This window comes from Nicotiana sylvestris, chromosome 1 (assembly GCF_000393655.2).
Source record: "Nicotiana sylvestris chromosome 1, ASM39365v2, whole genome shotgun sequence".
Lineage (NCBI taxonomy): Eukaryota > Viridiplantae > Streptophyta > Magnoliopsida > Solanales > Solanaceae > Nicotiana > Nicotiana sylvestris.
In genome coordinates this window covers 78802142-78816693 of record NC_091057.1, presented here as the reverse complement: position 1 = coordinate 78816693, position 14552 = coordinate 78802142, and the positions used below count along the sequence as shown (strand labels likewise).

Sequence of the window (14552 nt, the reverse complement as noted above, 5' to 3'; positions counted from 1 at the left end):
CTTATCGTGCAAATTTGTTGATCCGAGTACTAAACTTTTGTTATTCTATTCTCTTATAGATGGTGAGGACACGCGCTACCGGTCAGGATGGACGACCACTAGTACCACCAGCTATGGCCGCTAGAGGCCAAGGATACGATCGTGGTCGCGGTAAGGGCAGAGGTGCGGCCCGCACAGCAGCTAGGGCAGCACCTGCATATCCACCAGCCGCCCCAGTTCAGGATCAGGTCCCAGCTGTGGATGCTCCAGCAGCACCAGCACAGGCACCAGCTGTGCCCATTGTGATTCCGGGTCTTCAGGAGTCCTTGGCTTAGATTATATCTTTGCACTGGCCTAGCTCATGCGATCTTAGTTACTACAGCTGTAGCTACTTCTTAGGCCGGGGGAGGCACTTAGACTCCCGCCGCTCGCACACTTGAGTAGGTCGTGTAGGGACTTCAGACACCAGGGGTGCATCCAGCCCAGTCGGTTACAGCTGCTCAGGACTATGTAGTTCTTGCCATGCCAGAGGACGAGCAGCGTAGGTTGGAGAGGTTTGGTAGACTTTAGCCTCCGACATTCAGTGGTGCAGAGGGCGAGGATGCCCAGGGTTTCTTGGATAAGTGTTAGAGGATGCTTCGTACCGCGGGTATTCTGGAGAACAGCGGGGTCGCTTTCACTACTTATTAGTTTTCTGGAGCTACCTTCACTTGATGAGAGACTTTTGAGAGGCGTAGGCATGTTGGTGCAGCACCTCTTACCTGGCAGTAATTCTCCGTTCTCTTTCTGGAGAAGTATGTGCCGCAGTCTCGTAGAGAAGAGCTGCGCAGGCAGTTTGAGTGGTTGCGTCAGAGAGAGATGACTATGACGCAGTATGAGAGAAGGTTCTCAAAGTTAGATCGTCATGCTATTTGGTTGGTTCTGACAGATAGAGAGAGGATTAATAGGTTTGTTGATGGCCTCACTTATCAGCTTCGTATTCTCATGACTAGGGAGAGGGTGAATGGTATGACTTTTTAGGAGGTTGTAGACATTGCTCGTGAGATTGAGTCTGTTCATCGCCAGGAACGAGAGGAGAGGGAGGCCAAAAGGCCTCGAGGATCTATTAGTTATAGTGGTGCTCCTTCGAGAGGTCAGTTTCAACACGACAGAGGCCGTCCATTCAGGCATGCTCACCCAACTCGCCCAGGTTATCGTGGGGCATCATCGGATCATGGTTCACATAGTTTTCATTAGGGCCAGTCATCACTTAGTGCCCTTCCAACTCAGAGTTCGTCCCATGCTCCATCAATTCAGGGCTCTTATATGCCAAGTGCATCAGCTAGTCATTTCGGTGCTAGGGGTTCCCTTTAGTCCCCTTCTCCAGCACCTGGGAGTTGCTATGTGAGATGGGTCATATGTGGAGGCAGTGTCCTCGCCATTTTGTGGGTTCATCTCAGCAGAGGAGCCAGCCATCGGCTTCAGCACCAGTTACTTCACTACCACCCACCCAGCCAGCTAGGGGTGGAGGTCAGTCAGCTAGGGGTCACCCTAGAGGGGGAGGCCGATCAAGTGGCAGTCAGGCCCATTTCTATGCACTTCCAGCTAGACCCGATGCTATTGCTTCTGATACTGTTATTACAGGTATTGTTTTAGTCTACCATAAAGATGCCTCTGTATTACTTGATCCCGGTTCCACCCTTTCTTATGTGTCATCATACTTTGCTCGTTATTTGGGTATGCCCCGTGAGTCTCTTGTTTCACCTGTTCATGTATCTACCCCGGTGGGCGATACTATTATTGTAGACCATGTGTACCGATCATGTGTGGTGACTATTGGGGGTCTGGAGGCCCGAGTGGATCTTTTACTATTATGTATGGTGGATTTCGATGTTATCTTGGGCATGGATTGACTATCTCCGTGTCGTGCTATTCTAGACTGTCATGCCAAGACAATGACATTGGCTATACCGGGTGTGCCACATATTGAGTGGCGAGGTTTGACTGATTATGTTCCCAGTAGGGTAATCTTATTCTTGAAAGCCCAACGTATGGTTGGGAAGGGTTGTCTTTCGTATCTAGACTTTGTGAGGGATGTTGGTGCAGAGACTCCCAGTATTGATTCCGCTCCAATTGTGAGGGATTTTCCCGATGTGTTTCCTACAGACCTGCCGGGCATGCCACCAGACAGGGATATTGATTTTGGTATTGACCGGGTGCCATTATTCCTCCGTATCGTATGGAACCAGCGGAGTTGAAAGAGTTAAATGAGCAGCTTCAGGAGCTCCTTGATAAGGGGTTCATTCGGCCTAGTGTGTCACCTTGGGGTGCGCCATTTCTATTTGTAAAGAAGAAGGATGGCACTATGAGGATGTGCATTGATTATAGGCAATTGAACAAAGTAACAGTTAAGAACAAGTATCCTTTGCCTCGCATTGATGATTTATTTTACCAGCTTTAGGGAACGAGAGTGTTCTCCAAGATTAATCTCCATTTAGGTGATCACTAGTTGAAGATCAGGGACTCGGATATTCTTAAGACGACTTTCAGGACCCGATATGGTCATTATGAGTTCTTAGTGATGTCTTTTGGGCTGACCAATGCCCCAACAACGTTCATGCATTTGATGAACCGCGTGTTCCGGCCTTATCTCAACTCGTTTGTCATAGTTTTCATTGATGATATTCTGGTGTATTCGCTTAGTCAGGAGGAGTACGCGGAGCATTTGAGAGTTGTGTTGTAGAGATTGAGGGAGGAGAAGCTTTATGCAAAATTCTCCAAGTGTGAGTTTTGGCTCAGTTTAATGGCCTTCTTGGGGCACGTGGTGTCTAGCGAGGGTATTTAGGTTGATCTGAAGAAGATAGAGGCGGTTCAGAGTTGGCCCAAACCATCCTCAGCCATAGAGATTCACAACTTTCTTGGTTTGGCAGGCTATTATTGCCGGTTTGTTCAATGATTCTCATTTATCGCATCGCCCTTGACCAAGTTGACTCAGAAGGGTGCTTCATTTGTATGGTCAGATGAGTGTGAGGAGAGCTTTCAGAAGCTCAAGACAGCCTTGACCACAACTCTAGTGTTAGTTTTGCCATCAGCTTCAAGTTCATATATCGTGTATTATGATGCTTCGAGAGTTGGTATTGGGTGTGTATTGATGCAAGAGGGTAGAGACATTACTTATGCTTCTCGTCAGTTGAAACCCCATGAGAAGAACTACCCCGTTCATGATTTGGAGTTGGCTACCATTGTTCACGCGTTGAAGATTTGGAGGCATTACTTGTATGGTGTGTCTTATGAGGTGTTTACTGATCATCATAGCCTCCAGCACTTGTTCAAGCAGAAGGATCTTAATTTGAGGCAGCGGAGGTGGTTGGAGTTGCTAAAGGATTATGATATTACTATATTGTACCATCCGGGGAAGGCCAATGTGGTGGCCAATGCTTTGAGCCGAAAGGCAGTGAGTATGGGGAGTTTAGTATATATTCCAGTTGGGGAGAGACCTCTTGCAGTTGATGTTCAGGCCTTGGCTAATCGGTTTGTGAGGTTAGATATTTCGGAGCCCAGTCGAGTATTGGCTTGTGTGATTTCTCGATCTTCCTTATATGATCGCATCAGAGAGTGCCAGTATGATGATCCGCATTTGCTTGTCCTCAAGGATAGAGTTTAGCACGATGATTCCAGAGATGTGTCTATTGGTGATAATGGGGTGTTGAGGATGCAGGGCCGGATATGTGTGCCCAATATAAATGGGCTTCTAGAGTTGATTCTGGAGGAGACCCATAGCTCGTGGTATTTCATTCATTCGGGTGCCGCGAAGATGTATCAGGATTTGAGGCAGCATTATTGGTAGAGAAGAATGAAGAAAAACATTGTGGGATTTGTAGCTCGGTGTCTCAATTGTCAGTAGGTGAAATATGAGCATTAGAGACCAGGTGGCTTGCTTCAGCGGATGGATATTCCAAAGTGGAAGTGGGAGCGGATCACCATGGACTTTGTAGTTAGGCTGCCATAGACTTTGAAGAAGTTCGATGCTATTTGGGTGATTGTGGATCGGCTGACTAAGTCCGCGCACTTCATTCCTGTGTGTACTACCTATTCTTTAGAGCGGTTGGCAGAGATCAATATCCGGGAGATTGTTCGTTTGCATGGTGTCCCATTTTCCATCATTTCAGATAAGGGCACTCAGTTTACCTCACAATTTTGGAGGTCTATGCAATGAGAGTTCGGTACTCAGGTTGAGTTGAGCACATATTTTCACCCTCAGACGGACGGGCAGTCCGAGCGCACTATTTAGATATTGGAGGACATGTTGCGTGCTTGTGTCATTGATTTTGAGGGTCATGGGATCAGTTTCTACCACTTGCAGAGTTTGCTTATAACAACAACTACCAGTCGAGTATTCAGATGGCTCCATATGAGGCTTTGTATGTGAGATAGTGTAGATCTCCAGCCGGTTGGTTTGAGCCGGGTGAGGCTAGGCTATTGGGGCCAGACTTGGTGCAGGATGCCTTAGTAAAGGTAAAGGTAATTTAGGAGAGGCTTCATACAGCACAGTCGAGACAAAAGAGTTATGTTGACAGGAATGTTCGAGATGTATCCTACATGGTTGGTGAGAAAGTTTTGTTGAAGGTTTCACCCATGAAGGGTGTTATGAGATTTGGGAAGAAAGGTAAATTGAGTCCTCAGTTCATTGGTCCTTTTGAGGTGCTTCGGAGGATTGAGGAGATGGCTTATGAGCTTGCTTTGCCACCAAGCTTGTCGAGTGTGCATCCAATATTTCATGTTTCGATGCTCCGAAAGTATATTGGGGATTCGTCTCATGTTCTGGATTTCAGCACGGTTCAGCTGGATGGTGATTTGACTTATGATATGGAGCCAGCAGCTATTTTGGAGCGTCAGGTTCAAAAGTTGAGATCAAAGGATATAGCTTCAGTGAAAGTGCAGTGGAGAGGTCAGCCTATGGAGGAGGCTACCTGGGAGACCGAGCAGGAGATGCTGAACAGATATCCTCACCAGTTTGAGGCTTCAGGTATGTTCTTGACTCGTTCGAGGACAAACATTTGTTTAGGAGGGGGAGGATGTGACGACCGTGCCAGTCGTTGCATGAGTTACCGCTTTGTTTTCCCTCATTTCTGCTTCTTGTTGCTTTGTCTATCAGTTCTATATGTGATTGGGTTGGTTGGCCCGGGTTCGGAAAGGTTTTGAGAAGGTTTGAGACACTTAGTCTCTTTTGAGGAAGCTTAAGTTGGAAAAGTCAACCAGATATTGACTTATGTGTTAGACGGCTTGGATGTGAGTTTCGATGGTCTGGATAGCTTAGGAGCGTGATCAGAATGGGTTTTGGAGGCCCGTAGTAGATTTAGGCTTGAATTGGCGAAATTAGATTTTTTACGTTTTTCGGTTGATAGGTGAGATTTGATATAAGGGTTGGAATGGAATTCCGAGAGTTGCAATAGTTCTGTTGTGTCATTTGGGATGTGTGTGCAAAATTTTAGGTCATTCGGACGTGGTTTGGTTGGGTTTTTGATTAAAAGCATAATTTAGAAGATTTTGGAAACTTAGGTTTGGATCTGATGTGTTTTGGTTGATTCGATGTTGTTTGGGGTGTTTTGAAGATTAGTATAAGTTTGGATGGTGGTTTATGATGCGTTTGTACTTTTGGTTGAGGTCTTAGGGGTCTCGCGGTGATTTCGGATGGTTGACAGAGAGTTTGGAAATTTGGTTTGGCAGCTGAAGTGTGGAATTGCTGTCATAACCGCACCTACGGCTAAGGGACCGCAGGTGTGGTCTCGCAGAAGCGATTTAGGACTCGCAGAAGCGGAAAGGGGCTAGGAAGGCTGGAGCCGCAGAAGCGGCTGAGGAGCCACACCTGCGATGGCGTAGGTGCGGAAGGTGCATCGCAGATGCTGAAGCTGGGGAATAAGTAAAAACTGCAGAAGCGGTGTTTTGGACCGCAAAAGCGGTACCGCAGAAGCTGTAAAAGTGACACAGATGTGAAATGCCTGGGCCAGAATATATAAATTCATTCTTTCGTGATTTTTGAGCTATTCCACTATTTCTAATCGGCTTTTGGAGCATTTTGGGCGATTTTGAAGAGAGAATTCAAGGGGATTTCATTGAGGTAAGGATTTTGGACCTAAAACTCGTTCCTATGGTATTTTTTCATGGATTATACTTGTAATTAATGGAATTTAAGGGTTAAAATTGGGGAAACTAGAGCTTGGTATTGGAGACCTAGACTTGAGGATTTGAGGGACCATTTGTGGTCGGATTTTGGTACTTTTTATATGTATGAACTCGTTGGGAGGTAAGGAATCTATTGATATAAATTTTATTGAATTTCGAGACATGGGCCCGGGGGTCGGGTTTTGGTAATTTCAGGATTTATGCTATAAATTGATTATTTTCGCTTGGGCTTCGTTCCCTTAGTATATTTTGACGTCGTGGTTCTGATTATGGATAGATTCGACGCGAGTGGAGGCCGATTTGAGGAGCAAAGGCGTCGCGGGCTAGAGTTTGGACTGGATTAAGGTGAGTAATGATTGTAAATGTTGCCCTGAGGGTGTGAAACCCTGGATTGCACATCGTTGTGCTATATTAAGGTGACACACATTTTAGATGACGAGCGTGGTGTCGTGCACTGTTGGGAATGGTGATTTATTCCGTCTCGAATGACTATTTTACCGCGTATTTGACTGAAAACTATTTGCTATCATCATGCTTTGGGCTGAATGCCATATTTGGGCATCGTGCCAATTATTTGAACCCTTAGAGATTTTTATTGATATTTCCTCACTGTTTTGACTTTATACTTAAACTCAGTCATGCTATATTCTACTGTTTTCATAACTTAGCCATGTTTATTCTATTTTAACACTTAAATGATATTCTGGGCTGAGCATCATGTTTTACTATTGCCTGAGTGGCTTGTGAGATTCTGACTAAGTAAGGCCGAGGGCCTATGTTGTGAGGAAACACTAATTATGATTATGAAGCCGAGGGCCTGAGATTTGTACGCCATGAGGTGGTTTGTTGATGTGAGGCCGAGAGCCTAATGGTGTTGCAACGAGATGGCTTGATATTTTGATTGGGCCGTAAGGGGCCCCTCCAGGAGTCTGCACACCCCCAGTGAGCGGGTGTACCCATTGTGATGTGAGATATAGCCCAAGGGGTTGGTGTTGTTCTATGATATTGCCCGAGAGGTGGATTTTGTTGACATTGTGCCCGAAGGGCAATCGTTTATGTGTTTATCTTTCCTAGTTGCCTGTCAATTACCTGCTTAATTGTTAAAAAGGTATTTCATGAAGTTTAAACTGAACTAAAATGACTTTACATATCTTCACTGATTCACTATTTTTACTGGCTTTTACTGCTTCATTATATCCTGTAATGTGCCTTACGTGATTTAACATTTCTCAGTCTTTATTTATGATTGTTACTCACTAAGTTGGAGTACTCACTTTACTCCTTGCACCCCGTGTGTAGATTCAGGCGCTGCTGATCCTGCTTGCGAGGGTTGAGAGCTCCCGGCAGATTTCGGAGTTCACGGGTAGTTGCTCAGCGTCCGCAGCCCTGTGCTTCTCCCCCTTTATATCATTTCCTTTCTCTTGTTAGTGATTCTGTAATAGCTTTGTAGACACTTCAGACTTGTAGTACATTGATAGATGCTCATGACTAGTGACACCCCGATGTCGGGCTAGGCCTTTTCCGCAAACTGTCTTATTTACCTTATTTTGGGATTTATGATTATGATTAAGACTTAGTTTTATTACTTAATAGCTTAAAAATGAATTGGAAGCGTGTCGGCTGGCCCTGTCTTCACGAGAGGCACCATCACGACCGGATTCGGGTTTAGGGTCGTGACAGAACAATTGCCAACAAGCCCGAGAAGATTACAATTCTCTGAAGCTGGATCTTCAGCACGACCATCTCCAGATCTAGAACAACCTATAGCAGCAGCAGGGGCTGGGATGGAGAAGGATCTGCATGCGAAAGAGCTCAGACAACAGAATCGTAACTCTCAGATGGGGATAAGACTGTAATATGTTCCGCCAAGTCATCGAGATGGTAAGATAGTCATTCAAATTGTGGAAGAAGATGTAAGTGTGCTGAACGAACACTGGGCGACTGCTTTAATTGGGTATGTGCTTGGTGATGCTCCGTATGAAAAATCTATGGAAAGCTATGTCGAATCTGTGTGGGATTTTGTCACCAAACCCCAAATTCTATACCACAAGGATGGATACTATGTGTTTCGATTTGCAACAATTGAGGAAAGGTATCTTGTCATGCAAGCAGGGCCTTATTCGTATCACAATAAGCTATTTATTTTGCAGAATTGGGAAAGGGATTTCCATTTTGACCCTAAGTGTATTACTATAATTCCTTTGTGGATTCATTTCCCTAGTCTACCTGCTGGTTACTAGACTGCCGATGCATTGAGCAAGGTGGCTAGTGCTGTAGGATTACCAATGTACACTGACAAATTCACAACAGAGTTGAATAAAATTTCCTATGCTAGAGTACTAGTGAAAGTTGACATTACTAAGTCATTGGTGGAGAATATAGAGATTGAAACTCCTACTGGTACTAGGCAGCAGGAAATATTATATGAATGGAGACCAAAGTTCTATAGTGAATGTGTACATTTTGGCCATGATAATTTTGAATGCTGGAGGACTAACCAACAGAATCATGAAGATGTTGAATTTAAAGATCCTAAAAGAAGAAATAGGAGCAGAAGGAAGAAGGTAGTTCAAGAGTGGAAGCCAAAAGAATAGCAACAACAAGGAGAGGTAATAGAAGAACAACCTCCAGCTGAAGTAGAAATGGGCAATCAAGATAAAGCTAAAAAGGACTCTGATCAGAGTATGCAGATGGCAAGCAAAAATGGAGGAAGCAGGATACAGAACAATCCAATTAGGCAGCAGGGCAAAACTGTAGAAGCTAGCACCTCTAACAGATTTACAATTCTAGAAGAGTGTGGGCAAAGTTCTGCATAGGGAGATGCAATGAAGTCTGATCCTATAAAAAAACCATCATGATCATTAGTACTTGGAACATAAGAGGGATAAATAAGCCCTATAAGCAGAAATAGTTAAGAATATTTCTGCAAAAGAATAAAGTGGACATTCTAGGATGTCTAGAGACTAGAATTAAAGAAAAGAAGGCAAAAAATATACTGCATAAGGTAGCAACTATTCTAAGGCTATAAATGGAAGAATATGGGTATTATGGAAGACCTCCTTGACTGTAAAGATAGTCCACATTCATGAGCAGTTTATTTAGTACTTAGTAGATGACACAATGACTAGTGCTCAAATAATGTTGATAGTGGTATATTCTAGGAACAAGGTGCAGGAAAGGGCAATACTATGGCATGATCTGCTGCAGTTAGGGGGGCAGACTCAAGTCCCTTGGCTCATAAGTGGAGACTTTAATAATGTCCTAACCACAACTGATAGGCTAGGACAACTAGTGACTGCTAGTGAGGTACATGAGTTCAAACAATGCATTGACAATATGCAGCTGACCCCATTGAGAACAAAGGGTTATTTCTTTACATGGTGTAACAAGCAGAATGCAAATGATAGAGTGTATAGTAAGATTGATTGGGCTTTTGGCAATTTCAACTGGACTAAGGACTATGGGCATGTGGAAACAAATTTTTTAGAACCTAGAGTGTCTGATCATTCTCCTATCATAGTTCAACTATGGAAAAGGAAAACTATTCATCCCAGACCATTCAAACTATACATGGTAACAATGGAGCATAAGGACTTTAGACCTATGGTTGACAGAGTATGGTAGCAGCAGATTGAACAGGATCCTATGACTGTTATTTGGTAGAAGTTACATAAGCTAAAAGATGAGGCTAAAGGTATGAACAAGGAGATAGCAAACTACGAGCAAAGGTTGACACAAATAAGGCAAAGATTGGAATGTACCTAAGCTAACATGGTTCTTGATCCTTTCAACCAGATGCTGATAGAACATGAAAAATAGACTATGCATGAATTGGAGAAATGGAGCACTATAGAGGAAAGGATATTGAGGCAGAAGTCAAGAGTAACATGGATTGATTATGGTGATTCAAACTCTAAATACTTTTATGCACCATTGAAAATTAGAGCCAGCAAGAATAATATCACTACTGTGTATAATGATATAGGAGTGAAGATCACTGATCCAAAAGCTGTGGAAAAAGAGTTCACTAACTTTTTCACTCAGCTAATGGGGAAGGACACTGGGTTAAAGCCATGTCCAAATACCAGATTTATTAAAGCAGGAGATTGTCTAACATTACATCACCAACATGAACTAATAAAGGAGATAACACATGAGGAGGTGGATGAACCAGTGAAAGATATGCCAAATGACAAAGCTCCTGGATTTGATGACTATCCTATAAAATTCTTTACTAAGCATTGGACGACAGTGAGGCAAGAGATCTATGAGGCTGTTTCATTCTTCTTTCATACTGGTAAAGCCAGCATGGAACTGTACAACCATCACTCTGATACCTAAAGTCCCAGCACCTACAGCAGTGAAAGATTATAGGCCTATTGCTTGTTGCACTATACTGTATAGAATTATTGCCAAGATCCTGACTAAAAGAATAAAAAGAGTAATTGAGGTGATTATTGGGAAGTCACAGTCTGCTTTTATAGAAGGAAGGAGCATTATAGATAACATCCTATTTAGTCATGAACTATTCAATGGCTATAACAGGAAGGGTCTATCTCTTAGGTGTGTTCTCAAGGTTGATATAAGAAAGGCTTATGACTCATTTAATTGGCAATTTCTTAGATACATGCTCACTGATCTTGGCTTTCCACAGAAATTCATCCATTGGGTAATGGAATGTGTGTCAACAGTGTCCTACTCTTTAGTACTCAATGGTGGCCTTACCAAACCTTTTCAAGCCTAGAGAGGGATTAGGCAAAGGGATCCAATGTCACCCTATCTATTTGTTATTGCAATGGAGTACCTACAAAGAGAGATGAGCCAATTGTCCACCTTAAAGGAGTTCAAATATCACCCAAGACGCAAAAAAATGGGGGTGACACATATTTATTTTGCTGATGATTTGTTAATGTTTTGCAGGGCAGACACAACTTCAATAAAAATAATGCAGGAAGCCTTTAACAAGTTTTCTATTGCATCTGGACTGTAGGCGAATGCAGATAAAAGCTCAATGTATATAGCTGGTGTTCCACAACATATCAAGGAGCTATTACTTGATCTTACAGGATTCATAGAGGGATATATTCCCTTTAAGTACCTGGGGGTGCCACTGTCTGCTACGAAGTTGAATATACACCAATGTCTGTCACTGGTGGAAAGGATTACTGAAAAAATAAACTGCTGGTTAGCTAGGATGCTATCCTATTCTGGAAGGATACAACTTATTAAATCTGTGTTGTTTGGAATTCAAACATACTGGGCTCAAATTTTCCTATTGCCTAAGAAGATTATGAAGATGATAGAGACCATATGCATGACATTTCTTTGGACTGGATCAAATGCCATTTCAAGGAAAGCATTGATAACATGGGATAAGATCTGTCAACCAAAAGCTGCTGGGGGATTGAACATTATCAATATGAGGATATGGAACAAAGCTGCAATTCTGAAACACCTATGGGCTTTGACAATGAAGAAAGATGCTTTATGGATCAAATGGACACACAGTTATTACATAAAGACATTACAGAAATGGACACACCTAAGACAGTAGCATGGGCGGTCAGGAAAATCATAGAGGCAAAGAAAGACTTGATGCAGATGAACTCAGTGCAAGGCAGCCTCATATCAACTCTGACAGACTTGGTGAAATAGGGAAGGTCCAAATAAAAAGAGCTTATGTCCAGCTACTGCCTCAGTTTCCCAAAGTTAGTTGGAAAAGCATTCATCTGCACACACAGATCCATCCACGATTCAAATTTCATCTATGGTTGGCTATTCATCAAAGGATAGCAACTGTAGACATGCTACTCAAGTTTGGAATCCAAGTACCACTAGATTGTGTGTTCTATGCAGGTACTATGGAAACATTTGATCATCTTTACTTTGACTGTCCAAGCACCAGTTTGTTATGGGACAGAATACTGAGATGGCTGGGAGTTACAAGGAAAATTGGAAGCTGGCAAGATGAACTAGTATGGATCAGTAGCATAGCCAAAAGGAAGAATGGTAAAGCAGATATCACTACAGCAACATTTGTGATGGTAGTGTATTGTATTTGGCAGGAAATAAACTCCATCAGATTTAACAAGGGTAGATACATGGTGGATGAGACATGCAAAGAGATTGCTATACACATGCACATACAGGGGAGGTCAAAGATCAAATGGCAACAAGCACTGCAAAGTTTAAACAATTATCCTTAGGAGTAGCTTGTAGTTGATGATTATGTTCTTATATAGTTAATCCCTATAATAGTAATAGTGATTAGGAGATTGATGGTCAGCATTAATCTGGTTTTGTAAAGACAGTTTGTTTTGATGAAATGAAATGTTTGTTTAATAAAAAAAGGAAGAAGGTAGATTTAGTGTTTGGAGACCCAGATCTAAGATATAAGGTTTTGGTAAAGGGGATTTTTGGGATCTATTGGTAGACTAGGGTTATAGGGGGTGTGGTGGTAGTATGGTATGAATTTAGGTAGGTTTAGGGTTTTGCCGCCGCCATAGGCGATTTTCGGCGGCGACTCTAGGGTTTCTGGATTTTTAGATTTAAGATTTAGGGATTTTGGTGGGGTTTTTGGTTGATCAATTTGTATGGTGGGATTTAGGAGGGTGTGGGGATGCTGTGGTGTAATTTTGGGTAGGTTTAGGGTTCCGCCACCGCCATAGGTGATTTCCGTCCGCGGGGCAAGGGTTTCTGGATCTTAGATCCACTGATTTTATCGAATTTTTTGTGGATTTGGTTGGTAGGATGAGGTAGAGGAGAAGAAGAGGAGTTGATTGATGTAGGTTTGAGGCTATTTGGTTAAGTCCGGCCGGCGGAGGGGATTTCCGGCCGGTGGTCATCGGTGGTTTGAGTGGCGGTGGATGGTGGTGCGATTTCCGGTATGGTGAAGAGTGGGGGGGGGAGGGACAGAAATGATTGGTGAAGGGTGTGTTAGGACAGTTAAATACTTAGGGGGAGATGAGTTCCAGGCCGTTGGATCTATTGAAGATCAACGACCAGGATTGCTTGGCATCGAAACGACGCCATTTGGTTTAGGCGGGATTTCAGATTGGGTTGGAGTATTGGGCTTGTGCGATTTGGACTTAATTTTTGGGATTGATCTGGTTTAAACTAGCCCAATTCGGCCAAGATCCCTTCTCTTTAATTTTAAAAACTAATTAATTTAATAAACCCTAAATTAAGTACTAAATTATCTTAATTTGTAAAATTTAACTAACTATCTATTTATATTATTTACATAATTAGTCAATCCTAAATTATTAAAAGAGAATTACTAATTTAACACTAAGAACTAAAAATTGTCAAAATAAATAATTTTTTGTGATTTTCTTCTAATAATATAATCAAATCATGCAAATAGATGCTAGATGTAATAAAAACCTAATAATGCTATATGATGAAGATTTAAATATTTTTGTTATTTTCCATGACTTCAAAATGCTAAAATGCATGGAAACATGCAACTAAATGCGAATAACTGCAAATAATTACCAAAAATTCCTAAAAACTAAACAATAATTAAGAAAAATCTATTTATTGATTTTGTGGGAGTATTTTTGGTGAGGAAAAAATTACGTGCTCACAGCTGCCCCCCTTTGCTCGGAAACATGAAGAGTTTTTGGGCAAAGATAAAGTGAGCAATCATGAATTTTTTTTGCAAGTTTGATACTCCATGAGAAGCATTTGAAAAAGTTTGACCGAACCTTGCTCCGGAGGTTTCCTACATATCTTTGGCTATAAAAGAATCAGGTTAGTGTAGTTCTAAAATTTTTGGTAGCTGGGACTACCGGAAAGCTGTGATTTCACTGATGTTACTGCTGCTGAGCTCCTTATTACACCAAAGTCAAAAAATGAAAAAGACTAACTAAGCCTATCACTTACGAGTTACAAGATTCCTATCTATGAGTCTCTTGAAACTTGATCTTTAGTTTTGCTGGTTCTTTATGTAGACTCTAATCTAGATCTTGATGCTTGTTAGCTGCAGGTGCTGGTTCAATCTTCTTCAATTTTTTCGGATCAAGACGGGACATGCAAAGCTTGTGACTTCAATCTTGTCTTGAGCAGTTCACATCTTTTCCTCTTCTGGACTTTGGGTTCAACTCTTTTCTTTTTCTTCTTTTCTTTTATTCTGGATCGAGACTTCTTCTTTTGGATGTCTCTAATCTTGCGCCTCGAGGTATAACCTGTCAGGCATAAAAAATAAACGAACACAATTTTTCTGCCCTAGTTTTCACTAGGAAAATTTCATGAGTTATTGTAACAAAATTCTGTACTACTTAATTATTGAAAGCGATAAAAGGGCGGGAATGGTGTACCCGAAGTAAATGTAAACTAGGGAGTGGAGACCTTATGTCTAATAGTAAAATCAACTAGGGATTGGAAATCCTATGTTGGGAAAATCACCA

At 42.2% G+C, this 14552-nt stretch overlaps 1 protein-coding gene across 1 annotated transcript; it reads left to right on the top strand.

Moving 5' to 3' along the window:
• The first annotated feature begins 9261 nt into the window (after nucleotides 1-9261).
• On the top strand, nucleotides 9262-9765 carry LOC138871786 (uncharacterized). The gene has a single exon (XM_070149688.1). It carries the CDS (start codon nucleotides 9262-9264, stop codon nucleotides 9763-9765), a length of 504 nt encoding a protein of 167 aa, XP_070005789.1.
• The last annotated feature ends 4787 nt before the right edge of the window (nucleotides 9766-14552 follow it).